The 26,006-nt window shown below is 40.9% G+C and overlaps 1 protein-coding gene across 1 annotated transcript in view; it reads left to right on the forward strand.

Moving 5' to 3' along the window:
* fer1l4 (fer-1 like family member 4) overlaps window positions 1-26,006 on the forward strand; it is a gene marked incomplete at both ends in the record, with an annotated part of 112,825 nt that overhangs the window by 33,258 nt on the left and 53,561 nt on the right. Inside the window, 14 exons of the mRNA XM_084315837.1 lie at window positions 1,136-1,220; window positions 1,944-2,112; window positions 2,894-3,074; window positions 3,270-3,456; window positions 4,411-4,490; window positions 5,296-5,421; window positions 6,381-6,456; window positions 7,498-7,601; window positions 8,438-8,546; window positions 10,335-10,611; window positions 12,502-12,634; window positions 15,407-15,507; window positions 22,568-22,658; window positions 22,978-23,094. Of these exons, the coding sequence (XP_084171963.1) occupies window positions 1,136-1,220; window positions 1,944-2,112; window positions 2,894-3,074; window positions 3,270-3,456; window positions 4,411-4,490; window positions 5,296-5,421; window positions 6,381-6,456; window positions 7,498-7,601; window positions 8,438-8,546; window positions 10,335-10,611; window positions 12,502-12,634; window positions 15,407-15,507; window positions 22,568-22,658; window positions 22,978-23,094 (1,836 nt within the window). The remainder of the gene's footprint in view (window positions 1-1,135; window positions 1,221-1,943; window positions 2,113-2,893; window positions 3,075-3,269; window positions 3,457-4,410; window positions 4,491-5,295; window positions 5,422-6,380; window positions 6,457-7,497; window positions 7,602-8,437; window positions 8,547-10,334; window positions 10,612-12,501; window positions 12,635-15,406; window positions 15,508-22,567; window positions 22,659-22,977; window positions 23,095-26,006) is intronic.

Consider the following 26,006-nt stretch of genomic DNA (forward strand, 5'->3'; position numbering starts at 1 on the left):
GTACAGTGCTGATATTACCCTTCCTTTCCCTCCTTCGTATGCCCTTACTATCATCCTAATTATTCCATTCTGTTCTTCTTCCTTGTCCCCTCTTATTTCTTTATTATAGTAATCTCTAATCTGTAGATATCTGAAGTGGTCCTTGTTTTCTAGTCCAAATTTCTGCTTTAATTTTTGTAGTGTTTGCATTTCCCCCTTCTCTATCATTTTGCATATCGCTGTTGCCCCCCCCCCTCTCCCACCTTCTGAATCCATGGTCCAGCCTCCCTGGTTTGAATCTCTTGTCATGTGCTATCCATCTCAGAACCCCTGACTGCTTCTCCAATTTGTGTGTTTTTACTACTCTGTTCCATATGGTCAAGGACAGGTGCATTTGGTGATTGGATCTAATAGTCCCTCTTTTTCTTTGAATAGTTCCCTATCTCCCACCAGAGCTTGTACCTTGTATCCCTCCCCTTCTTTTTCAATGTCTTTCCATCTTGCCTCATAATCAATACACTTCTTATGTACACAATAATCAATAAATCTCTTATGTACACAATAATCAATACACTTCTTATGTACACAATAATCAATACACTTCTTATGTACACAATAATCAATAAATCTCTTATGTACACAATAATTAATACATTTCTTATGTACACAATAATCAATTCACTTCTTATGTACACAATAATCAATACACTTCTTATGTACACAATAATCAATACACTTATGTACACAATAATCAATACACTTCTTATGTACACAATAATCAATACACTTCTTATGTACACAATAATCAATAATTATCTTATGTACACAATACTTAATACACTTCTTATGTACACAATAATCAATACACGTCTTATGTACACAATAATCAATACATCTCTTATGTACACAATAATCAATAAATCTCTTATGTACACAATAATCAATACACTTCTTATGAGGGTGTCTGCCACAGAGTGGTGAGTGAAGCCTGGGACTGTGATGTCACAGAGTGGTGAGTGAAGCCTGGGACTGTGATGTCACAGAGTGGTGAGTGAAGCCTGGGACTGTGATGTCACAGAGTGGTGAGTGAAGCCTGGGACTGTGATGTCACAGAGTGGTGAGTGAAGCCTGGGACTGTGATGTAATTTCCTTCCAGGTGTTCCACAGGCGGATGATTGCCTTCATGTTGACTCACATCGGAACCTTCAAGATTGACATCGCCACGGTGTACGACCAGCCAGGTACCATTCAAAACTAATATTATTACTATATGATTACTATACGACCAGCCAGGTACCATTCAATACTACTATTATTACTATATGACCAGCCAGGCACCATTCAAGTTTCAAGTTTCTTTATTAGTTGTCATACAGAAGTACAGAATACTTTTATACAAAATGCTTCTTTCTATTATCATTCAATGCTAATATTATTACTATACGACCAGCCAGGTACCATGCAATACTAATATTATTACTATATTATTACTATACGACCAGCCAGTTTCCATTCAATACTAATATTATTACTATGATTACTATACGACCAGCCAGGTACCATTCAATACTAATATTATTACTATATGATTACTATACGACCAGCCAGTTACCATTCAATACTAATATTATTACTATGATTACTATACGACCAGCCAGGTACCATTCTATACTAATATTATTACTATATGATTACTACTACTAACTCCTAATACTATTACAAAGAACAATAACAATTGTATTGACATTGCAACCATATTAAACGGGACATGATGTCAGACACACTACTATCTACAGTAAGGGAAATATCCATAGCCCTTCCTCTCGCTCTCTCTCCATCTCTCTCTCTCCATCTCTCTCTCTCTCTCTCTCTCTCTCTCTCTCTCTCTCTCTCTCTCTCTCTCTCTCTCTCTCTCTCTCTCTCTCTCACTCTCTCTCTCTCTCTCTCTCTCTCTCTCTCTCCAGACCATAGGTTCTATCAGAAGTGGGCTCCTCTCTCTGACCCAGCAGACACCAAGGCAGGGGTCAAAGGTTATGTCAAGGCCAGTCTCAGTATCATCACGAAGGGAGATGCTATGACCATGCCCAGTCTGCCCCCCGCCTCCTCGACAGGAGCCAATGAGGACATACAGAAGTTAGTACACCAGTGCATTGTGGGATATGTGTGGGATTTATTGTGCATTTGATGATATGAGGTGATGGCATTCAGGTCGCTAGTTAGGTCGTAAAGTCAGGACCGATCAGATGCAAGGCAGCTGATTCAGCTCAGATTATTCAACCTTTCAGTGACGTATGCCGAAAATAGCAGACCTCACAATGCGTCGCTCCCGTAACACCGGCAGGTCCACCTGATGACTCGGAGCAGCTGGACAAAATGTCAGAAGTTTGGAAGCATTTTAAAATTGGTAGTTTAGCACTGGTATTTACCACTTGGTAGTTTATCACTGGTATTTACCACTTGGTAGTTTCTGGTATTTACCACTTGGTAGTTTATCACTGGTATTTACCACTTGGTAGTTTAGTATTGGTTTACCACTTGCACTTGGTAGTTTAGCACTGGTATTTACCACTTGGTAGTTTAGCACTGGTATTTACCACTTGGTAGTTTAGCACTGGTATTTACCACTTGGTAGTTTAGCACTGGTATTTACCACTTGGTAGTTTATCACTGGTATTTACCACTTGGTAGTTTAGCACTGGTATTTACCACTTGGTAGTTTAGTATTGGTTTACCACTTGGTAGTTTAGTATTGGTACTATTTACCACTTGATCAAAGTAATCATAAGAAATAGCCTGCTTCACCAGTCGCCCAGTGGAGAACGATCTGATTAAGGTTAAGAAAAAGGGCACAGTTCTTAACCACTACTACCATACTGTCTCTGGGTTGCCTGACTGGGCTGTGTTTGTCCCCCAGGAACCTGCTGCTTCCTAAGGGTCTGGCGGAGGAGCGGCCCTGGGCCCGCTTCCTGCTGAGGGTCTACAGGGCAGAGGGTCTGCCCACCATGGAGGCCGGTCTGCTGGCCAGTCTGTCTAAAGTCATGGACAGAAAGATCTTCATAGACCCTTACGTACAGGTCACATTCGCTGGACAGCAGGTACACACACACACATAAACACATATTGTCTGTGTGATAGTGTGTGATAGTGTAATAGTGTGTGTGTGTGATAGTGTGTGTTTTTATGATACTTTGTGTGTGAGAATCTGCGTGTGTGTGTGTGTGTGTGTGTGTGTGTGTGTGTGTGTGTGTGTGCGTGCGTGCGTGCGTGTGTGTGTGTGTGGTGATACACAGGGAGAGACGTCAGTATCAAGCAGCAACAACTCTCCAGTGTGGAACGAGCAGATCTCTTTCATAGAGCAGTTCCCGCCACTGGCTCGGCGAATCAAAGTCCAGATCCTTGACGATGCCAACATTGGGGACGTTGCCGTGGCAACACACTTTCTGGACCTGCATCAGATTTCCGACCCCACCAGGAATGGTATGGTCCATAATAATATGTGACAGAGATGGTATGGTCCATAATAATATGTGACAGAGATGGTATGTTCCATAATAATATGTGACAATAATAATAATAATAATAATAATAATAATAATAATAATAATAATAATAATAATAATAATAATAATAATAATAATAATAATAATAATAAGTGACACAGATTGTATGGTCCATAATAATATGTGACACAGATGGTATAATCCATAGTAATATGTGATACAGATGGACATATTAGTATGGACCATACCATCTCTGTCACATATTATTATGGACCATACCATCTGTGTCACATATTATGTAAGGGATAATGTATAGCTATACTCGGTCATTGTCGCAAAATAATTGACCGTCTGCAGACTAGAATGCAGTGTCGGTCAATTATTTTGCAACAATGACCTCGTAGCTATACATTATCCCTTACATAATATGTGACACAGATGGTATGGTCCATATGTGACAGAGATGGTATGGTCCATAATAATATGTGACAGAGATGGTATGGTCCATAATAATATGTGACAGAGATGGTATGGTCCATAATAATATGTGACAGAGATGGTATGGTCCATAATAATATGTGACAGAGATGGTATGCTCCATAATAATATGTGACACGGATGGTATGTTCCATAATAATATGTGACACAGATGGTGTGGTCCATAATAATATGTGACACAGATGGTATGTTCCATAATAATATGTGACACGGATGGTGTATGTGCATAGTATTGTCAGGTGAAACCCACGTATCTCTACCAGCATAAACCTGTAGTGTTTTAGTTCATTTTAATGGTGGTCACTAAACTGCAAGACTGCAATGTAGAAAATCCCTATATCTTTGAAAATCTATGATCATAGAAACATTTATAAATCTAATCTAAATACGACAACACATTTTCCAACTCTTTCAAACCTCTCTGTCTGTCCAGGTTTTAACCCCACGTTTGGTCCCAGTTGGGTCAACCTGTATGGCTCGCCTCAGAACTCTGCCCTGAGAGACGTCCACCAGGTAGAGTCAGTCTGTCCAAAGGGAAGAGACAAGAGACAACCTGATAACAACAACTAACAAGACTAACAAGACGTGACCTCTTCTACTGGTCGCGGACTGGGACCATAATTCCTACCGGGAATTTGACTCAGGCAGGCCAGGCTCAGGTCTTCACCCATTCTAGAGCGATGCAAAACGTTCATATCTCCCGGGTTTCGGCAGAGGCCAAAGCATAACCACTTTGAAGCAGAGAATATTATGTACAAGGCGGAAGAGCCCTTCGGAGCTAAACCAATCAGAGAGCGTCTTCGCAAACTGTGGCTACGAAAAAAAATCACGCATTCCTGCCTGCTTGCCTGAACTTATATATGCGCAAATAGAAACATGTATACCGACCTGGCCTGCTTCGGAGTTCAGTGGCCTGACTGCGGGCACAAACAAACAAATTTAAAAATAAAAAAAAGCATTTGCCAGTCTGCCAGGGCAGCCAGGCCATGCCAGTCTGCCAGGCCACCGGGAAAACTCCGCTAGTGACCTGACCTCTTCTACTAACAAGACTAACAAGACCTGACCTCTTCTACTAACAAGACTAACAAGACCTGACCTCTTCTACTAACAAGACTAACAAGACCTGACCTCTTCTACTAACAAGACCTGACCTATTCTACTAACAAGACTAACACGATCTCTTCTCTTCTCTTCTCTTCTCTTCTCTTCTCTTCTCTTCTCTTCTCTTCTCTTCTCTTCTCTTCTCTTCTCTTCTCTTCTCTTCTCTTCTCTTCTCTTCTCTTCTCTTCTCTTCTCTTCTCTTCTCTTCTCTCTCCAGGCTTTGAACCAGGGGTTAGGTGATGGCATCTTCTATCGAGGACGCATCCTATTGGCTCTCCATGTTGAAGTCTACTCCTCCTCTTCTACTGTTACCGCAGAGACAGGCCCCGCCGCCCTGGGGAAGGTGCTTAACGGTTTCCTTTGCTCCTGTGTGTTGATCTCCACCAGTGTGTGTGTGTGTGTGTGTGTGTGTGTGTGTGTGTGGTGTGTGTGTGTGTGTGTGTGTGTGTGTGTGTGTGTGTGTGTGTGTGTGTGTGTGTGTGTGTGTGTGTGTGTGTGTGTGTGTGTGTGTGTGTGTGTGTGTGTGTGTGTGTGTGTGTGTGTGTCGGTTGAACGACAAGTATTTTATTTGAATGAATTTCCTTCATTGTCCATTCAAATAGATATTCAGTATACAGTCACACCTTTTGAACACAAGAGGGCGATACTATGCAGGTTCACTGCTCAGAGTCTCAGGGAATCAGCTCTCTGGCCCCTGTTCACAACATGGAAATGTCATAGTGAACCTATTGTCGTTGATATACCTTTGTATTAAAAACATTTATGCATGAATTGATTCCCATCGCGGTCCATTGAAATAAGCCACACCCCCTCATTCTTGGAACCTGTTTCTAACATGTTTCCTATGCTTCCTATCATCCTTCCTATGCTTCCTATCACCCTTCCTATGCTTCCTAATATACTTCCTATGCGTCCTAACATACTTCATATGCTTCCTAATATGCTTCCTATCACCCTTCCTATGCATTAAAACATTTATGCATAAATTGATTCCCATCACGGTCCATTGAAATAAGCCCTGCCCCCTCATTCTTGGAACCTGTTTCTAACATGTATCCTGTGCTTCCTAACATTCTTCCTATCACCCTTCCTATGCTTCCTATGCTTCCTAGGATACTTCCTATGCTTCCTAACATGCTTCACCTCACTGTCCCATGCTTCCTAACATATTCCTCTGAGTTGTACAGTAGGAATGGTATGTTGACAGCTTTCCCACCATACAAAAAGCAGTGTGAATGCCATGGGCTTCATGATTATCAATAATAATTATTCTGAATCCTAAACTCTATGACTATGATGAAGATGAAGGGAGCGCTGGGTCGTCTGAAAGGAGGCTTGAAGAGGAAGAGCAGCAAGGCCAGGAAGAAGAAGGAGGAAGGTCAGTCAGTCCACATGAATACTATATAAATACTACATTAGTACTACATTAATACTACATGAATACTATATAAATACTACATGAGTACTACATGAATACTATATAAATACTACATGAGTACTACATGAATACTACATGAATACTACATGAATACTATATAAATACTACATGAGTGCTACATGAATACTACATGAATACTACATGAATACTACATGAATACTATATAAATACTACATGAGTACTACATGAATACTACATGAATACTACATGAATACTATATAAATACTACATGAGTACTACATGAATACTACATGAATACTACATGCATACTACATGAGTACTACATGAATACTACATGAATACTACATGAGTACTACATGCATACTACATGAATACTACATACGTACTACATGCATACTACATGAGTACTACATTAATACTACATGATTACTGCATGAATACTAAATTAGTACTACATTAATACAACATGAATACTACATGATTACTACATTAATACAACATGAATACTACATGAGAACTGCATGAATACTACATGAATGCTACATGAATACTGCATGAATACTACAAGAATACTACATGAATACTGCATGAGTATTACATGAATACTATATGAATACTGCATGAACACCACATGAACAATACACAAATACTACATGAATACTATATGAATACTACAAGAATACTACATGAATACTACATGAATACTGCATGAATACTACAAGAATACTACATGAATACTGCATGAATTCTACAAGAATTAGAGGCAGATTCTTTAGGATGTTTTTAATTGATCTGATTACGAAACAGACTCCTGACTCCAACTCTTTGTAATGTGAGTTCTCTATGCTTGTTTTTTTTCATTTTGTATTATTCTTTATTCATTTTGGACTCGCCAAACCTTTTCAAATGATACATTAATGAATCAATCATTTTTGGGGAAAAGCAATACTTTTATTCCACACCTTTCTAAAAGCTCTGTCTAAAAATTATTACTCTTTTACTGTTTATTCGTTGCCATAGCAGCATCTCAGTCAGCCAGCTTGATGGAAGAGGGAGGGGAGGCGGGGCTTCAGCTACCTGAGGCTGTTACCGTGGAGATCGAAGAGATACACCCTCTTCCTGAGGTCAGAACCACAATGACATCATCATCATCATCACATTTACTGATGCTAAACGACACCAACCTGATGTTGCATAAAGGACCAAGTTGTTTTGTTGTTTTTGAAATGTATGAATTAGTTACATTTGTCTTAGGGTAACATACAGTATGTGCACAAAAAAAAGGTAGGATAAAAATGTAATATAAAGTACAGTTGACGTCAGCTTGAAGCAGCTACTGTATCTGGTGTCAGTGATGTTCAGAGTGACAGAATTTATGGCCTATCTGGTTTTGGATAAAAATGTTCTGTCCTGTCTGGTTTCAGAACTTCTTTTTCTGTCCTGTCTGGCTTCAGAATGTATATTTCTGTCCTGTCTGGTTTCAGAACTTCTTTTTCTGTCCTGTCTGGTTTCAGAATGTGTTTTTCTGCCCTGTCTGGCTTCAGAATGTATATTTCTGTCCTGTCTGGTTTCAGAACTTCTTTTTCTGTCCTGTCTGGTTTCAGAACTTCTTTTTCTGTCCTGTCTGGTTTCAGAATGTGTTTTTCTGCCCTGTCTGGCTTCAGAATGTATATTTCTGTCCTGTCTGGTTTCAGAACTTCTTTTTCTGTCCTGTCTGGTTTCAGAACTTCTTTTTCTGTCCTGTCTGGTTTCAGAATGTGTTTTTCTGCCCTGTCTGGCTTCAGAATGTATATTTCTGTCCTGTCTGGTTTCAGAATGTGTTTTTCTGCCCTGTCTGGCTTCAGAATGTATATTTCTGTCCTGTCTGGTTTCAGAACTTCTTTTTCTGTCCTGTCTGGTTTCAGAATGTGTTTTTCTGTCCTGTCTGGTTTTAGAATGTGTTTTTATGTCTTGGTTTCAGAACTTCTTTGGGGACAAAGAGGAGTTTCTGTTGTTTGCTGCTCTATTTGAGGTCACCAAGATGGACCCCAGCATAGGAACCAGACCTGTGACCTTTGAACTGTCTATAGGTAAGCCACATTATTACTATAGCTGGAATTGTATACCTGCGTGAAGATAAAGATTATCAGCAACAAATGTACTTTTAAGAAAAATTATGCTGTTATGAATGGTGAAATACAGTTGAGTTACTGATTTATTTAGTTAGTATTGTTAGTAGTTAGTTTAGTTAGTATTGTATTTGTGGTTGGAGCCTTTGTGTGTGTTTTTTTTGTGAGATTTTAAAGAAGTTGAGAATGTGCTTAGGCTAAGGTGTTTCTTGTTTTTTTGTTGTTACTGTAATGTAATGTACTGTAATGTTGTAGGTTGTGTGTTAGGACCCCAGGAAGAATAGTCTTTCACCCATGGGTGTAGACTAATGGGAATCCATAAATAAACAAATAAACAAATAGCTACTGCTGTGCTGCTAGCCTGCTACTATTAAAGTTGTTATTGTAGCTATAACCATTGTTCTCGTCTGTCTGTCTGTCTCGACCGAGATGGACCCCATCATAGGAACCAGATTATAGATAGAGAATATACAGTAGAGCAGTACAATATATATATTGATGTACAGGACCTGATGTAAAGGTAAACGTGTCTACTACTATAAAATCCTTCTGGCTGGGAATCATTTCCAGTGAACGTTTTAGTTCCAGACACTCATCGGGGCACTAATACAAACCTGGAACTGAAACGTTGGCTTCATGTAGTAAATCACTAGAGATAGTTTGAACTGAAACGTTGGCTTCATGTAGTAAATCACTAGAGATAGTTTGAACTGAAACGTTGGCTTCATGTAGTAAATCACTAGAGATAGTTTGAACTGAAACGTTGGCTTCATGTAGTAAATCACTAGAGATAGTTTGAACTGAAACGTTGGCTGCATAGTAAATCACTAGAGATGTTCTGAAGTGAAACGTTGGCTGTAGTAAATCACTAGAGAATAATAATAATAATAATAATAATACAAAATTAAATTTCTAAAGCGCTTTCTTAGAACTCAAATTTGCTAAAGGGAGGGGTACTACAAACACACAAGGATGATGATGGGCTAAGAGAAGGCAGTGGAGAAGAGATGGGTCTTGAGGATGGATTAGAAGACTGAAGTCTCTGACGCCTTGGGGCAGGGAGCTCTAGAGTCTGGGAAGTGCCCGGGAGAAGTTCCCCAAATGGCATCGTACCTCCTGGGAGCCATTCCTTTTTTTGTTTTTTGATCCACTTTTTCTCCCATTTTCTATTTTTCTCCCATCCCAATTTTCATATCGTCCAATTCAACCCTGTTGTTTCTTGCCTCCCACAAGCCGGCTGCAATGTGGACTAAGTCATACATAGCACGAGTCCCCTCCGATACTCGAGGTAACAGCCGTTGCATCTTTTCACCTGCGCGGCTCGATCTTTCAGCGTCGGGGGTCTGGGCTTTGGAGGGGCCCTGCCCCTGCCGCTTCTTGATTCTACTGCGCAGGCGCACCAACCGACCTGTAGGAGTCGCTGTCCACAACGCCCGATCCCCACCCTTCAGTTTCCCTCCCCGAAATAAGGCCAATGTGTATTACTGTGGACGACCAGCTAAACTGAAAGCAATGTGGAGAGCGGGGCTCGAACAGGAGGCATCCTGTTCGAGCCTAGTCTCCAGCATTCGTTGCGAGCGCCTTGCCCACTGCGCCACGTAGCCGCCCCTCCTGGGAGCCATTCCTAAAGCTTACAACAGAGTCATTAAGAAACTGTGAGCGTGGCTCTTGGATGCAAATTGGGTCACAGACTTGGGTCATGGGAAGAATAGAATGTGTGTCCAAAATGAGTATACTTGTTTCTCCCAGGGAACTATGGGAAGGCGGTTGAGGTGACCAGAGCCAAGAAACAGGGTCAGAGCAGGGAGGAGCTGAACAGGAGCAGGGAGGAGCTCAGCAGGAGCAGGGAGGAGCTGAGGAGGAGCAGGGAGGAGCTGAGGAGGAGCAGAGAGGACCTGGACGAGGAGACGCAGGGTCTGTTGGAGGAGTCGGACGAGGAGCTGGACAGACAGGAGGTGATTAACCCGAAGACTGAGGACAGGTCTGTCTCTGCCCCCATGAGACCACAGCCCACTGAATATGACAGGTAACTACTGTGAACTAAGGTCAAGGAGAAGCGTCAAACTGCTGGCCAGCTTTTGCTATATCTCTGCTGTAATAGGTAGCCAGACAGTGTGATTTAGTTATATCGCTGCTGTAATAGGTAGCCAGACAGTGTGATTTAGTTATATCTCTGTTGTAATAGGTAGCCAGACAGTGTGATTTAGTTATATCTCTGTTGTAATAGGTAGCCAGACAGTGTGATTTAGTTATATCTCTGTTGTAATAGGTAGCCAGACAGTGTGATTTAGTTATATCGCTGTTGTAATAGACAGCCAGACAGTGTGATTTAGTTATATCTCTGCTGTAATAGGTAGCCAGACAGTGTGATTTAGTTATATCTCTGCTGTAATAGGTAACCAGACAGTGTGATTTAGTTATATCTCTGTTGTGATAGACAGCCAGACAGTGTGATTTAGTTATATCTCTGTTGTAATAGACAGCCAGACAGTGTTATTTAGTTATATCTCTGTTGTAATAGACAGCCAGACAGTGTGATTTAGTTATATCTCTGTTGTAATAGGTAGCCAGGCAGTGTGATTTAGTTATGTCTCTGCTGTAATAGGTAGCCAGACAGTGTGATTTAGTTATATCTCTGTTGTGATAGGTAGCCAGACAGTGTGATTTAGTTATATCTCTGTTGTGATAGGTAGCCAGACAGTGTGATTTAGTTATATCTCTGTTGTGATAGGTAGCCAGACAGTGTGATTTGGTAGCCAGACAGTGTGATTTAGTTATATCTCTGTTGTAATAGGTAGCCAGACAGTGTGATTTAGTTATATCTCTGCTGTAATAGGTAGCCAGACAGTGTGATTTAGTTATATCTCTGTTGTAATAGACAGCCAGACAGTGTGATTTAGTTATATCTCTGTTGTAATAGGTAGCCAGACAGTGTGATTTAGTTATATCTCTGCTGTAATAGGTAGCCAGACAGTGTGATTTAGTTATATCTCTGTTGTAATAGGTAGCCAGACAGTGTGATTTAGTTATATCTCTGTTGTAATAGGTAGCCAGACAGTGTGATTTAGTTATATCTCTGTTGTAATAGGTAGCCAGACAGTGTGATTTAGTTATATCTCTGTTGTAATAGACAGCCAGACAGTGTGATTTAGTTATATCTCTGTTGTGATAGGTAGCCAGACAGTGTGATTTAGTTATATCTCTGTTGTGATAGGTAGCCAGACAGTGTGATTTAGTTATATCTCTGTTGTGATAGGTAGCCAGACAGTGTGATTTAGTTATATCTCTGTTGTAATAGGTAGCCAGACAGTGTGATTTAGTTATATCTCTGCTGTAATAGGTAGCCAGACAGTGTGATTTAGTTATATCTCTGCTGTAACAGGTAGCCAGACAGTGTGATTTAGTTATATCTCTGCTGTAATAGACAGCCAGACAGTGTGATTTAGTTATATCTCTGCTGTAACAGGTAGCCAGACAGTGTGATTTAGTTATATCTCTGCTGTAATAGACAGCCAGACAGTGTGATTTAGTTATATCTCTGCTGTAATAGACAGCCAGACAGTGTGATTTAGTTATATCTCTGCTGTAACAGGTAGCCAGACAGTGTGATTTAGTTATATCTCTGCTGTAATAGGTAGCCAGACAGTGTGATTTAGTTATATCTCTGCTGTAATAGGTAGCCAGACAGTGTGGTTTAGTTATATCTCTGCTGTAATAGGTAGCCAGACAGTGTGATTTAGTTATATCTCTGCTGTAATAGACAGCCAGACAGTGTGATTTAGTTATATCGCTGCTGTAATAGGTAACCAGACAGTGTGGCAGAGAAGATCGTTTTTGTATCCATAGGTGTATCCAAGGTATGTTGAACCTCTATGTGATCTGCAGATTCTATAAAGTGTGTAAAATGTGTGTGTAGTTCTTTCAGCTGTATCCCCCTGCAGCCTCCCATAGTGAGAGAGAAGCCTTGTTTGTTCGTGTGGAGCCGCTTTGAGGACCACAGCTTCCGCTACCACCAGGCCAACTGGCTCCACAAAATGGTGGACAGACTGGTGAGAAGAAGAATTTTTTATTTAGTCTTTTGTCACTTATCTATCTTATCTATCTATCTACTATATCTATAAAAAAAAACACCAACCACCAAACACACCCCTCTCCCACCCACTCTTGTTCCCTCTTTGTCTCCTCTCCTCTCCTTTATTCTCTTCTCTTTTCATCTCTCTCCTCTCTTCCCTTCTCTTCTCTTTTCATCTCTCTCCTCTCCTCTCTTCCCGTCCCTTCTCTTCTCTTCTCTTCTCTTCTCTTCTCTTCTCTTCTCTTCTCTTCTCTTCTCTTCTCTTCTCTTCTCTTCTCTTCTCTTCTCTTCTCTTCTCTTCTCTTCTCTTCTCTTCTCTTCTCTCTCCTCTCCTTTCTTCTCTTTTCTTCTCTCTCTTCTCCTCTCTTCTCTTCTCTTCTCTTCTCTTCTCCTCCTCTCTTCCCTTCTCTCCTCTCCTCTCTGCTCTTCCCTTATCTTATCCTCCTCTCTTCCATTCTCTCCTCTCTTCTCCTCCTCTCTTCCCTTCTCTCCGCTCTTCTCTTCTCTTCTCCTCCTCTCTTCCCTTCTCTTCTCTCTTCTCCGCTCTTCTCTTCTCCTCCTCTCTTCCCTTCTCTCTCCTCTCTTCTCCTCCTCTCTTCCCTTCTCTCCTCTCCTCTCTTCCCTTCCCTTCTCTTCTCGTCCTCTCTTCCCTTCTCTCTACTCTCTTCTCCTCCTCTCTTCCCTTCTTTCCTCTCTTCCCTTCTCTTCTTCTCCTCTCTTCCCTTCTCTCCTCTCTTCTCCGCTCTTCTCTTCCTTCCTCTCTTCCCTTCCCTCCTCTCCTCTCTTCCCTTCTCTTCTCCTCCTCTCTTCCCTTCTCTCTACTCTCTTCTCCTCCTCTCTTCCCTTCTTTCCTCTCTTCCCTTCTCTTCTCCTCCTCGCTTCCTTTCTCTCCTCTCATCTCATCTCATCTATTCTCTTTTCCTCTCCTCTTCCCTTCTCTCCTCTCTTCTCCGCTCTTCTCTTCTCCTCCTCTCTTCCCTTCTCTCTCCTCTCTTCCTCTCTTCCCTTCTCTCCTCTCTTATCCTCCTCTCTCCCCTTCTCTCCTCTCTTCTCCTCCTTTCTTCCCTGCTCTCCTCTATTCTCCTCCTCTCTCCCCTTCTCTCCTCTCTTCTCCTCCTCTCTTCCCTGCTCTCCTCTCTTCTCCTCCTCTCTTCTCCTCCTCTCTTCCCTGCTCTCCTCTCTTCCTCTTTCCCCTTCTCTCCTCTCTTATCCTCCTCTCTCCCCTTCTCTCCTCTCTTCTCCTCCTCTCTTCCCTGCGCTCCTCTCTGCTCTCCTCTCTTCTCCTCCTCTCCTCTCTGCTCTCCTCTCTTCTCCTCCTCTCCTCCCTGCTCTCCTCTCTTCTCCTCCTCTCCTCTCTTATCCTCCTCTCTCCCCTTCTCTCCTCTCTTATCCTCCTCTCTCCCCTTCTCTCCTCTCTTCTCCTCCTCTCCTCCCTGCTCTCCTCTCTTCTCCTCCTCTCCTCTCTGCTCTCCTCTCTTCTCCTCCTCTCCTCTCTGCTCTCCTCTCTTCTCCTCCTCTCCTCCCTTCTCTCCTCTCTTCTCCTCCTCTCCTCTCTGCTCTCCTCTCTTCTCCTCCTCTCCTCCCTGCTCTCCTCTCTTCTCCTCCTCTCCTCTCTGCTCTCCTCTCTTCTCCTCCTCTCCTCTCTGCTCTCCTCTCTTCCCTTCTCTCCTCTCTTCTCCGCTCTTCTCTTCTCCTCCTCTCTTCCCTTCTCTCTCCTCTCTTCCTCTCTTCCCTTCTCTCCTCTCTTATCCTCCTCTCTCCCCTTCTCTCCTCTCTTCTCCTCCTTTCTTCCCTGCTCTCCTCTATTCTCCTCCTCTCTCCCCTTCTCTCCTCTCTTCTCCTCCTCTCTTCCCTGCTCTCCTCTCTTCTCCTCCTCTCTTCTCCTCCTCTCTTCCCTGCTCTCCTCTCTTCCTCTTTCCCCTTCTCTCCTCTCTTATCCTCCTCTCTCCCCTTCTCTCCTCTCTTCTCCTCCTCTCTTCCCTGCGCTCCTCTCTTCTCTCCTCTCTTCTCCTCCTCTCTCTCCTCCTCTCCTCTCTTCTCCTCCTCTCCTCTCTGCTATCCTCTCTTCTCCTCCTCTCCTCCCTGCTCTCCTCTCTTCTCCTCCTCTCCTCTCTTATCCTCCTCTCTCCCCTTCTCTCCTCTCTTATCCTCCTCTCTCCCCTTCTCTCCTCTCTTCTCCTCCTCTCCTCCCTGCTCTCCTCTCTTCTCCTCCTCTCCTCTCTGCTCTCCTCTCTTCTCCTCCTCTCCTCTCTGCTCTCCTCTCTTCTCCTCCTCTCCTCTCTGCTCTCCTCTCTTCTCCTCCTCTCCTCCCTGCTCTCCTCTCTTCTCCTCCTCTCCTCTCTGCTCTCCTCTCTTCTCCTCCTCTCCTCTCTGCTCTCCTCTCTGCTCTCCTCTCTCCTCTCTCTCCTCTCTGCTCTCCTCTCTTCTCCTCCTCTCCTCTCTGCTCTCCTCTCTGCTCTCCTCTCTCCTCTCTCTCCTCTCTGCTCTCCTCTCTTCTCCTCCTCTCCTCCCTGCTCTCCTCTCTTCTCCTCCTCTCCTCCCTTCTCTCCTCTCTTCTCCTCCTCTCCTCTCTGCTCTCCTCTCTTCTCCTCCTCTCTTCTCCCTGCTCTCCTCTCTTCTCCTCCTCTCCTCTCTGCTCTCCTCTCTTCTCCTCCTCTCCTCCCTGCTCTCCTCTCTTCTCCTCCTCTCCTCTCCTCTCTTCTCCTCCTCTCCTCCCTGCTCTCCTCTCTTCTCCTCCTCTCCTCTGTAGGAGGCGGGGCTGGACGAGGTGGAGCGTCTCCTGCGGAGGCAGAGAGGCAAAGTGAAGGAGCGTCTGGTGGAGGTGCTGTTGGAGCTGGTGTTCTCCTGCAAGTCAGTCAACTCTACTCTCTTAACCTGTGTAGACCTACATCACCCTTTAAAACACCTTCTAGAACCCTACAGTACCCCCTAAAACACCTTCTAGAACCCTATAGCACCCTCTAAAACACCTTCTAGAACCCTATAGCACCCTCTAAAACACCTTCTAGAACCCTACATCACCCTCTAAAACACCTTCTAGAACCCTACATCACCCTCTAAAACACCTTCTAGAACCCTACATCACCCTCTAAAACACCTTCTAGAACCCTACATCACCCTCTAAAACACCTTCTAGAACCCTACAGCACCCTCTAAAACACCTTCTAGAACCCTACAGCACCCTCTAAAACACCTTCTAGAACCCTACAGTACCCCCTAAAACACCTTCTAGAACCCTACAGCACCCCCCTAAAACACCTTCTAGAACCCTACAGCACCCCCTAAAACACCTTATAGAACCCTACAGCATCCTCTAAAACACCTTCTAGAACCCTACAGCACCCTCTAAAACACCTTCTAGAACCCTACAGCACCCCCTAAAACACCTTCTAGAACCCTACAGCACCCTCTAAAACACATTCTAGAACCCTACAGCACCCCCTAAAACACCTTCTAGAACCCTACAGCACCCTCTAAAACACCTCTAGAACCCTACAGCACCCTCTAAAACACCTTCTAGAACCCTACAGCACCCTCTAAGACACTTTCTAGAACCTACTATAATTAACCCATTTAGACAGCACCCTCTAAAACACCTTCTAGAACCTACTATATTATAATTAACCCATTTAGACTTACAGCACCCTCTAAAACACCTTCTAGAACCTATTATCTTCAACCCATTTAGACCTACAGCACCCTCTAAAACACCTTCTAGAACCCTACAGCACCCTCTAAAACACCTTCTAGAACCTATTATCTTCAACCCATTTAGACCTACAGCACCCTCTAAAACACCTTCTAGAACCCTACAGTACCCCCTAAAACACCTTCTAGAACCCTACAGCACCCCTAAAACACCTTCTAGAACCCTATAGCACCCTCTAAAACACCTTCTAGAACCCTACAGAACCCTCTAAAACACCTTCTAGAACCCTACAGGACCCTCTAAAACACTTTCTAGAACCTACTATAATTAACCCATTTAGACAGCACCCTCTAAAACACCTTCTAGAACCTACTATATTATAATTAACCCATTTAGACTTACAGCACCCTCTAAAACACCTTCTAGAACCTATTATCTTCAACCCATTTAGACCTACAGCACCCTCTAAAACACCTTCTAGAACCTAATATATTATAATTAACACATTTAAACTTACAGCACCCGCTAAAACACCTTCTAGAACCTATTATCTTCAACCCATTTAGACCTACAGCACCCTCTAAAACACCTTCTAGAACCTAATATATTATCTTCAACCCATTTAGACCTACAGCACATATATATATATATATATATATATATATATATATATATATATATATATATATATATATATATATATATATATATATATATTAGGGCTGTCAGTTTATCGCGTTAATTAGATTAATTAATTACACAGCAAATTATCGCGTTATGAAAATTAACTCAAAATTAATTACAAAAAAAGTTTTTTTTTTTTTTTTTTTTTTTAATAATAATATTTTTTTTGTATCTCTTTCATTCCATAAGAATGTAGAATACACATTTACAGACTTTTTTATTTTTTAATATGGTCCATTTGCATGTTCTTGGTATCTGATTCTAGGGACATCTATGAATCTCAGGGAATGTATTCCCAGTGTCAGAAATACTGTGGGCTAGATCCACAAAGAATGGATTGCACGGTGCAAGTTGCACCCTGGTCTGCATCCCCTTAACAATTGTGTGCCGTACTGTATTGTACCCATTCTGCAATCTGTTAATAACATTTTCATTCAATCAATCAATCTGCGCGGTGATTGATTGAATGAAAATTTTATTTTGAGTAAATTGTAATGAACCAAATGAGAATATCAATAAATTTTTTTGTATCTTTGACTGTGAATAACACCATGCTCAAATTGACCAGACCTGAAAAATCTAAGCAAATTAATAGATGGAAGATGATTAAACAGAAGGTTTTGTAGATACAGTACTGAATTCTGCCATCCGGACACATGCAATTTGAAATATGATTATATAATATAGAATATCAGGCATAAAATGGTTATGCGATTAAAATGCGATTAATTAGATTAATTAATTACAAATCCTGTAATTAATTAGATTAATTTTTTTAATCGCCTGACAGCACTAATATATATATATTAAGGCTGTCAAATATATCGCGTTAATATCGCGTTAACTCCCGATTCTATTAATGCCACTAATTTCTTTAACTCAAGATTAACTAAATTTTTTTTTTTTTTTTTTTTTTACTAGACTTCACTCAGGTGTATTATTGATGCTCTCATTGATACTATGTTTGTTTCTGAAGTGGTGTGTGTGTGTGTGTGTGTGTGTGTGTGTGTGTGTGTGTGTGTGTGTGTGTGTGTGTGTGTGTGTGTGTGTGTGTGTGTGTGTGTGTGTGTGTGTGTGTGTGTGTGTGAGATATAGAGAGAGAGGGGGGTGAGAGAGATGAGGAAGGGGCAAAAGAGAAAAAGAGCTGGGAGAGTGTGTGTGTGAGGGAGAGAGGGGGGTGTGTGATTAATCAGCCCTTGTGTGTGTGAATGTAACAAGTTCCTAACGTTTTCTTTCCCCTATTATTTCATGCACACTTTATTCATTGTTTTAAATTATTATTTTCTTTTAAGTTATTTTGTGCATCACTCTGTTTTGAATTTGATGCAAATTTGCAATGCATGAGGGTCATCCTTTTGTGTTAAATGGCTGCACAAAGCAAGCATTTGTTGACTCGCATGTTGATAAGAGTATTAAAACTTGGAACTGTTTAAGGTAAAAAAAATAAAAAATAAAGAAAATGCGATTAATTTGCGATTAATCGCGAGTTAACTATGGACAATCATGCGATTAATCGAGTTAAATATTTTAATCGTTTGACAGCACTAATATATATATATATATCCACATCTGTCTGTACATACCTGCATATAATGTTGTTTTTTTTACATATCTGTAGATACTATATCTATATCTGTACTAGGCCTGTCCCCGACTAAGGATTTGTATAGTCGACTTTGATTGGCCAAAATTCGCCGATAGTCGACTGGTAGAAAAGAAAATTATAAATATATATATATTTTTTTCTTTTGGATCATTCCATTTGGGCTGTGAGGGGCTTAATGTCTCAAGGAGTCGACTGAAGGCTCCTTGTCCTCTGCGAAAGCAATTGGTATATATATTAGTGCTGTCAAACGATTAAAATATTTAACTCGATTAATCGCATGATTGTCCATAGTTAACTCGCAATTAATCACAAATTAATCGCATTTTTTTTTTTTTTATACCTTAAACAGATCTTTTTCAAGTTCCAAGTTTTAATACTCTTATCAACATGCGAGTCAACAAATGCTTGCTTTGTGCAGCCATTTAACACAAAAGGATGACCCTCATGCATTGCAAATTTACATCAAATTCAAAACAGAGTGATGCACAAAATAACTTAAAAGAAAATAATAATTTAAAACAATGAATAAAGTGTGCATGAAATAATAGGGGAAAGAAAACGTTAGGAACTTGTTACATTCACACACACAAGGGCTGATTAATCACACACCCCCCTCTCTCCCTCACACACACACTCTCCCAACTCTTTTTCTCTTTTGCCCCTTCCTCATCTCTCTCACCCCCCTCTCTCTCTATATCACACACACACACACACACACACACACACACACACACACACACACACACACACACACACACACACACACACACACACACACACACACACACACACACACACACACACACACACACACACACACACACACACACACTTCAGAAACAAACATAGTATCAATGAGAGCATCAATAATACACCTGAGTGAAGTCTAGTAAAACATTTTTTTTTTTTTTTTTTTTAGTTAATATTGAGTTAAAAAAATTAGTGGCATTAATAGAATCGGGAGTTAACGCGATATTAACGCGATATATTTGACAGCCTTAATATATATATATATATATATATATATATATATATATATATATATATATATATATATATATATATATATATATATATTTATTTTTTTTGATCATTCTTTCCAAAAGCAAAGCGGCCTAGAAGCGTGGCTAACGTTAATGCCGCGCATACCAGCGAGGCTAACTGCCTAAGAAAACGGCCACAGAGGCACTGAAAGTGGATTTCACCCGTCTAATGAACACACTTGACTAGACAAATATCAAGATGTATCCATCAGTGGACCAATTGCATGCTTTCGCAGAGGACAAGGAGCCTTCAGTCGACTCCTTGAGACATTAAGCCCCTCACAGCCCAAATGGAATGATCCAAAAGAAAAAAATATATATATATTTATAATTTTCTTTTCTACCAGTCGACTATCGGCGAATTTTGGCCAATCAAAGTCGACTATACAAATCCTTAGTCGGGGACAGGCCTAGTACAGATATAGATATAGTATCTACAGATATGTAAAAAAAACAACATTATATGCAGGTATGTACAGACAGATGTGGATATATATATATATATTAGTGCTGTCAAACGATTAAAATATTTAACTCGATTAATCGCATGATTGTCCATAGTTAACTCGCGATTAATCGCAAATTAATCGCATTTTTTTATTTTTTATTTTTTTTTACCTTAAACAGTTCCAAGTTTTAATACTCTTATCAACATGCGAGTCAACAAATGCTTGCTTTGTGCAGCCATTTAACACAAAAGGATGACCCTCATGCATTGCAAATTTGCATCAAATTCAAAACAGAGTGATGCACAAAATAACTTAAAAGAAAATAATAATTTAAAACAATGAATAAAGTGTGCATGAAATAATAGGGGAAAGAAAACGTTAGGAACTTGTTACATTCACACACACAAGGGCTGATTAATCACACACCCCCCTCTCTCCCTCACACACACACTCTCCCAGCTCTTTTTCTCTTTTGCCCCTTCCTCATCTCTCTCACCCCCCTCTCTCTCTATATCTCACACACACACACACACACACACACACACACACACACACACACACACACACACACACCTACACACACACACACACACACACACACACACACACACACACACACACACACACACACACACACACACACACACACACACACACACACACACACACACACACACACACACACACACACACACACACACACACACACACACTTCAGAAACAAACATAGTATCAATGAGAGCATCAATAATACACCTGAGTGAAGTCTAGTAAAACATTTTTTTTTTTTTTTTTTAGTTAATATTGAGTTAAAAAAATTAGTGGCATTAATAGAATCGGGAGTTAACGCGATATTAACGCGATATATTTGACAGCCTTAATATATATATATATATATATATATATATATTTTTTGATCATTCTTTCCAAAAGCAAAGCGGCCTAGAAGCGTGGCTAACGTTAATGCCGCGCATACCAGCGAGGCTAACTGCCTAAGAAAACGGCCACAGAGGCACTGAAAGTGGATTTCACCCGTCTAATGAACACACTTGACTAGACAAATATCAAGATGTATCCATCAGTGGACCAATTGCATGCTTTCGCAGAGGACAAGGAGCCTTCAGTCGACTCCTTGAGACATTAAGCCCCTCACAGCCCAAATGGAATGATCCAAAAGAAAAAAATATATATATATTTATAATTTTCTTTTCTACCAGTCGACTATCGGCGAATTTTGGCCAATCAAAGTCGACTATACAAATCCTTAGTCGGGGACAGGCCTAGTACAGATATAGATATAGTATCTACAGATATGTAAAAAAAACATTATATGCAGGTATGTACAGACAGATGTGGATATATATATGTATATATATATATATATATATATATACTACAGTAAGAATAAATATATATATATATACAGTATATACAGCATTATTGTACATGCTATCATACAGAGTTATATGGGTTATATGCAGGTGTATAAGTAGGTTTATAAAAGGATTATATGCAGGTATATTCAGTCAGATAATGGGTATATATATATATACGGTAAATCTAAGTATATAAATATATACGGTATATACAGCACTATTGTACATCCTATCATACAGAGTTATATGTAGACCATGTGTTTAGTTACTCTTTAGTTTCAAGTTTCTTTAATAGTTGTCATACAGAAGTACAGAATACTTTTATACAAAATGCTTCTTACTGTTTCGCTCCAGAGACTGTGTTAGACAAGATAGTATGAAATAAAAATAAAAATAGTATAGCATGTAAAATAGAAGTGAAAATAGAGGTCACAGTGTTCAGTATAGACATATGTACAATGTTCGATGCAGAATAGAAGTAACTGAGTTACCATACAATATACAATATACTATGCAATGTGCTAATATACAATACTATATAGTGCAGAGCAGAAATGGGATGAGGTACAATTTAGGTACAATTTACAGTAAGGTGTGCGAGTTGTAGTGCAAATCCTTTACGAATAAATATAAAGTGTAAAGTGTGTTTAGGTGTTCTAAAGTGTGTAAAGTGGGTGCTGCAGTGAGTTGCCCGTTTAAAGTGAGTGTGTGCGTGTGGGTGTGTGTGCTGTGTGCATTTGATGGTTGCTACATAGTGTTTATTGTTCGTTGAGCAGCCTGATGGCCTGGGGATAGAAGCTCCTTCTGAGTCTTTCTGTGCTCGCCTTAAGACTCCGGTATCGCTTGCCTGACCGCAGCAGTTCAAAGAGGCAGTTGTTCGGGTGGCTGGAGTCCTTGATGATTCTCTTAGCCTTCCCCCTGCACCGCTTGTTGTAAATGTTCTGGAGGGTGGGAAGCCCCCCTCCAATTGTGCGTTCGGCTGAACGTGTCACTCTTTGTAGTCTGCTACGGTCTTGTGCAGTGCTATTCCCAAACCAGGAGGTGATGTTGCCAGTCAGGATGCTCTCGATTAAATTCCTACTTTCTCTGTTTTCTCTCTACAGATTGTTCAAGTCCTTCTCAGATAAGAAGAGCCAGGCAACCAAGCCAAATAACCTGGACAAATGCAGACAGGCATTCATTAAAAAGAGCATTGTAAGTCTGCCAGATCCAACACTTACACAAAAGTATCATGGTAGTTTTATGGCAAAGTCAACTTTTCCATCGGCCATTGTGTAAATAATTGACCATGGTACTGCCATGGTCACAGTCATGTATTACCATAGTACTGTCATGGATAAGTCACATTTGCTTAAAACTCGTTTGTATATCTTATTTTTGTCAGACCATTTTTGTAGTGTTCTCTTAAGAGTCAGACACACTTGTCATTTTGTACACTTTTAGTGACTAAGACACACTTAGTCAGACATGTATTCAGTTCATGTTTATGTCTCACGCTCTCTCTTTCCTCCAGGTGATGACAGCCAGACAAGCGCTGAGGGCCAAGAGGAGGATCACCAGACGGTGTGCTAAACAACGATTGGCTGACGCCAGGAAGATTCTGAAGAATCTCCGCCTCCTGGCTAAAGAGGTGAGAGGTCACATCACACAGAGGTAGAGGCTCTATTACTGGCACCATCTGTAGTGATAGTAGGGGGTTAACCTTCTTTATTACATGGCGTTTTCACATTCGCCGAAATGCTTGCTTGTGATTGGTCAACAGCCCCCCGACAGCGGTCATTATTTTTCAATAATGACCGCTGTTTTTTCAATAATGACCGCAGTGCGCAGCTGTTGGCAATCAAGCCCACATCAGTGCAGCAAATCAGACACACCTGCCGCGCACTGACAGCGGAGTGTCAGCGGAGCCAGAACAGAGGCTGCATGCCCGCGATAATAATAATCACTTTATTTGGGCTGACAGAGCCACAGAACAACTGCGATTTGTCAAATGAATTAGGTATATTGTTAGTAAGTTAGCCATGTAATAAGCGGGATAATGTATAGCTTTACTCGGTCATTGTCGCAAAATAATTGACCTTCACTGACGTTTAAAACACCTCGCCGAAGCGGCTTGGTATTTTAAACTACGTGTCGGTCAATTATTTTGCGACAATGACCTCGTAGCTATACATTATCCCTTACTTAGTGTGGTAGTGAAATGGCTAATAGTGTAGAAGATGATGTAAGCTGTACCAATGGGGCACAAATGGGAGACTATAGATTGTATTTCTGTGGACTCTCTGAGACAGTGGGACACACGTCTCAAACTAAACGGTTTTACGTAAGTTACACATTACTTTAGTATTTAGTGAGGTAAATTAGTACAAGACACTGAATACGTATGTTTCACATTTTTATTGCATATGCTCTTTGCAATTCTATTTGTTCACAGCATTGTGCAAAAGAAAAAATACAAACTAATTTACAACAAACATAAGAAACACCCTTTGGGTAGAGCTGTGCACAACTGTAAACAAAAACTCCTCTATTGGATTCAGCAATGGGGAGTAGGGGGGGGGGGGGGGAGATATCCAGCATCCTTTCATGTGCTGCAAACCACTGTCTGACTCTGACCAGATCTGAGTGGTGAAAACGCACATTATCCCATACATCAACATACTTGTTCAGATGGTCTCCATTTAGACCCCTCTCATTCTCAGGGATTATGTCCCTGCTGTAAAGAGTGTATAAAACAAGTCAGCAGATGTTGTGTGTTGTATATGGACCAAGACGGGGTATATGGGTGAGGACGCCGTTTCTTGGCCTGGGACATCAATTGTTGCTCTCTGTCCAATGCGATTCCTTCCACGCCTTCTACCTTTTGCCAGATTGAAACCCGCCTCATCAACATAATATATGAATGTGTGCAGCGATTCCCTGGCATCCAGCTCAAGTACACGCTTTATCCCAGAGGAGAGAGAGAGAAAAACTATAAAAACTTTTCCTAATGCATTTTGGACAACATATTGTACAGTATGAACTAGGGATGTCCGATATTATTGGCCTACCGATATTATCGGCCGATATCGGCATTAAAATGTGATATCGGAAAATATCGGTATCGGTTTTCAATTTTTTTAATTTTTTTTTAAATTTATTTTACATTTCTATAGAAATTATGTCCGATATTATCGGCCTACCGATATTATCGGCCGATATCGGCATTAAAATGTGATATCGGTTGATATCGGTATCGTAAATTAAGAGTTGGACAATATCGGTATATCGGTATCGGTAAAAAAGCCAATATCGAGCATCCCTAGTATGAACTGTCATGTAAGTGTACTGCATGGCACTACACAAAGTAACCAGTTTACAGCATTGAACATTAGAGTATGCATAGAACACATACAGTAAATGTTTTACCTGTACATATGGTGACGGGTCTCCTTCCCGCTCCTCCTCCGCTGTTCCGGTCAAATGGCACATTGTACAATTGTTTCACGTGCATTTAATTTCTCGTTCACAATTGTAGCCCTAATTTCATCAGGAATCTGCCCATGTACTTGGCTTCTTCTTCCTCTCCCCCTGCTTTGTCCCCTTCCCCTTCCTCCCCGCATCCTCGCCCCTCTTCCACGATGCTGACATTCCATTTCTGTGTCACAGTATTGTGGAGATGGTACACACTATGTCCTGCTCGGTTCCGCTGCTGTCGGGACAAAACCTCATAACTCCATTTTTAATTTTTTTTTTATTATATAAATCAACTCCGTAGATCATCCTCCATATGTGTGTGTGGGTTTTACAAAGTTTAAACAATGGGAAAGCATTAAACCGATCATCTGTCTAAACCTCCTAACTCTATTCACCCTCAAATCTGTGTTAGTTTTTTTCATCTGCTGAAAAGTTGGGTTTTTGGAGTTATGAGGTTTTGTCCCGACAGCAGCGATATGCTTGTCAACTGAGGGTTCATGGGATTCAGCTCTGAGTGACTGTGGAGAAGTGGCTTATCATTGGTTTACAACTAATGCTCCACACACTCTTCCTCATCGGTGAAAGCTGAGGTTCACCTGAGAGAATTTGTTCAATTTGGGCGACATTTTCAGGAAAAAAATGATAAAGAAATGTATCAAATTAGCTAGACAGATTTTGACAACTAGTTCAACATATTTGTATGTAATGACTCAAGCAATGCAATGAGGACTATTCGTTTTTATAGGGAATGACTATTCAGCAGTCATAAGTATAGTTAACATGACATAAGCAAATGATAATGTTATAAAACGGCAGAGAATTGTATGAAAGCAGTTGATGCATGTCCAAAAGCATTTGCAATTTGTTCGGAGGAATGAGAAACTGCTACTATGATGTGCACACATGACTAAATGTTGTGGAGGTTGAACTAACAGTTATGAGAATTTTTATTCTGATCAGAGAAATGCACCAAAGCAATTGAGAAAAACTTAATCAGAAACATGTCACTTCAGTGTCAGTATGTTCTATGTTTTTTTTAATAATTTTTTTGTGTCTATTCAATCTGTTTAAACCAATGGGGGTTTT

The sequence above is a fragment of the Notolepis coatsorum genome (assembly GCF_963971535.1).
Source record: "Notolepis coatsorum genome assembly, chromosome: 6".
Taxonomy (NCBI): Eukaryota; Metazoa; Chordata; class Actinopteri; order Aulopiformes; family Paralepididae; genus Notolepis; species Notolepis coatsorum.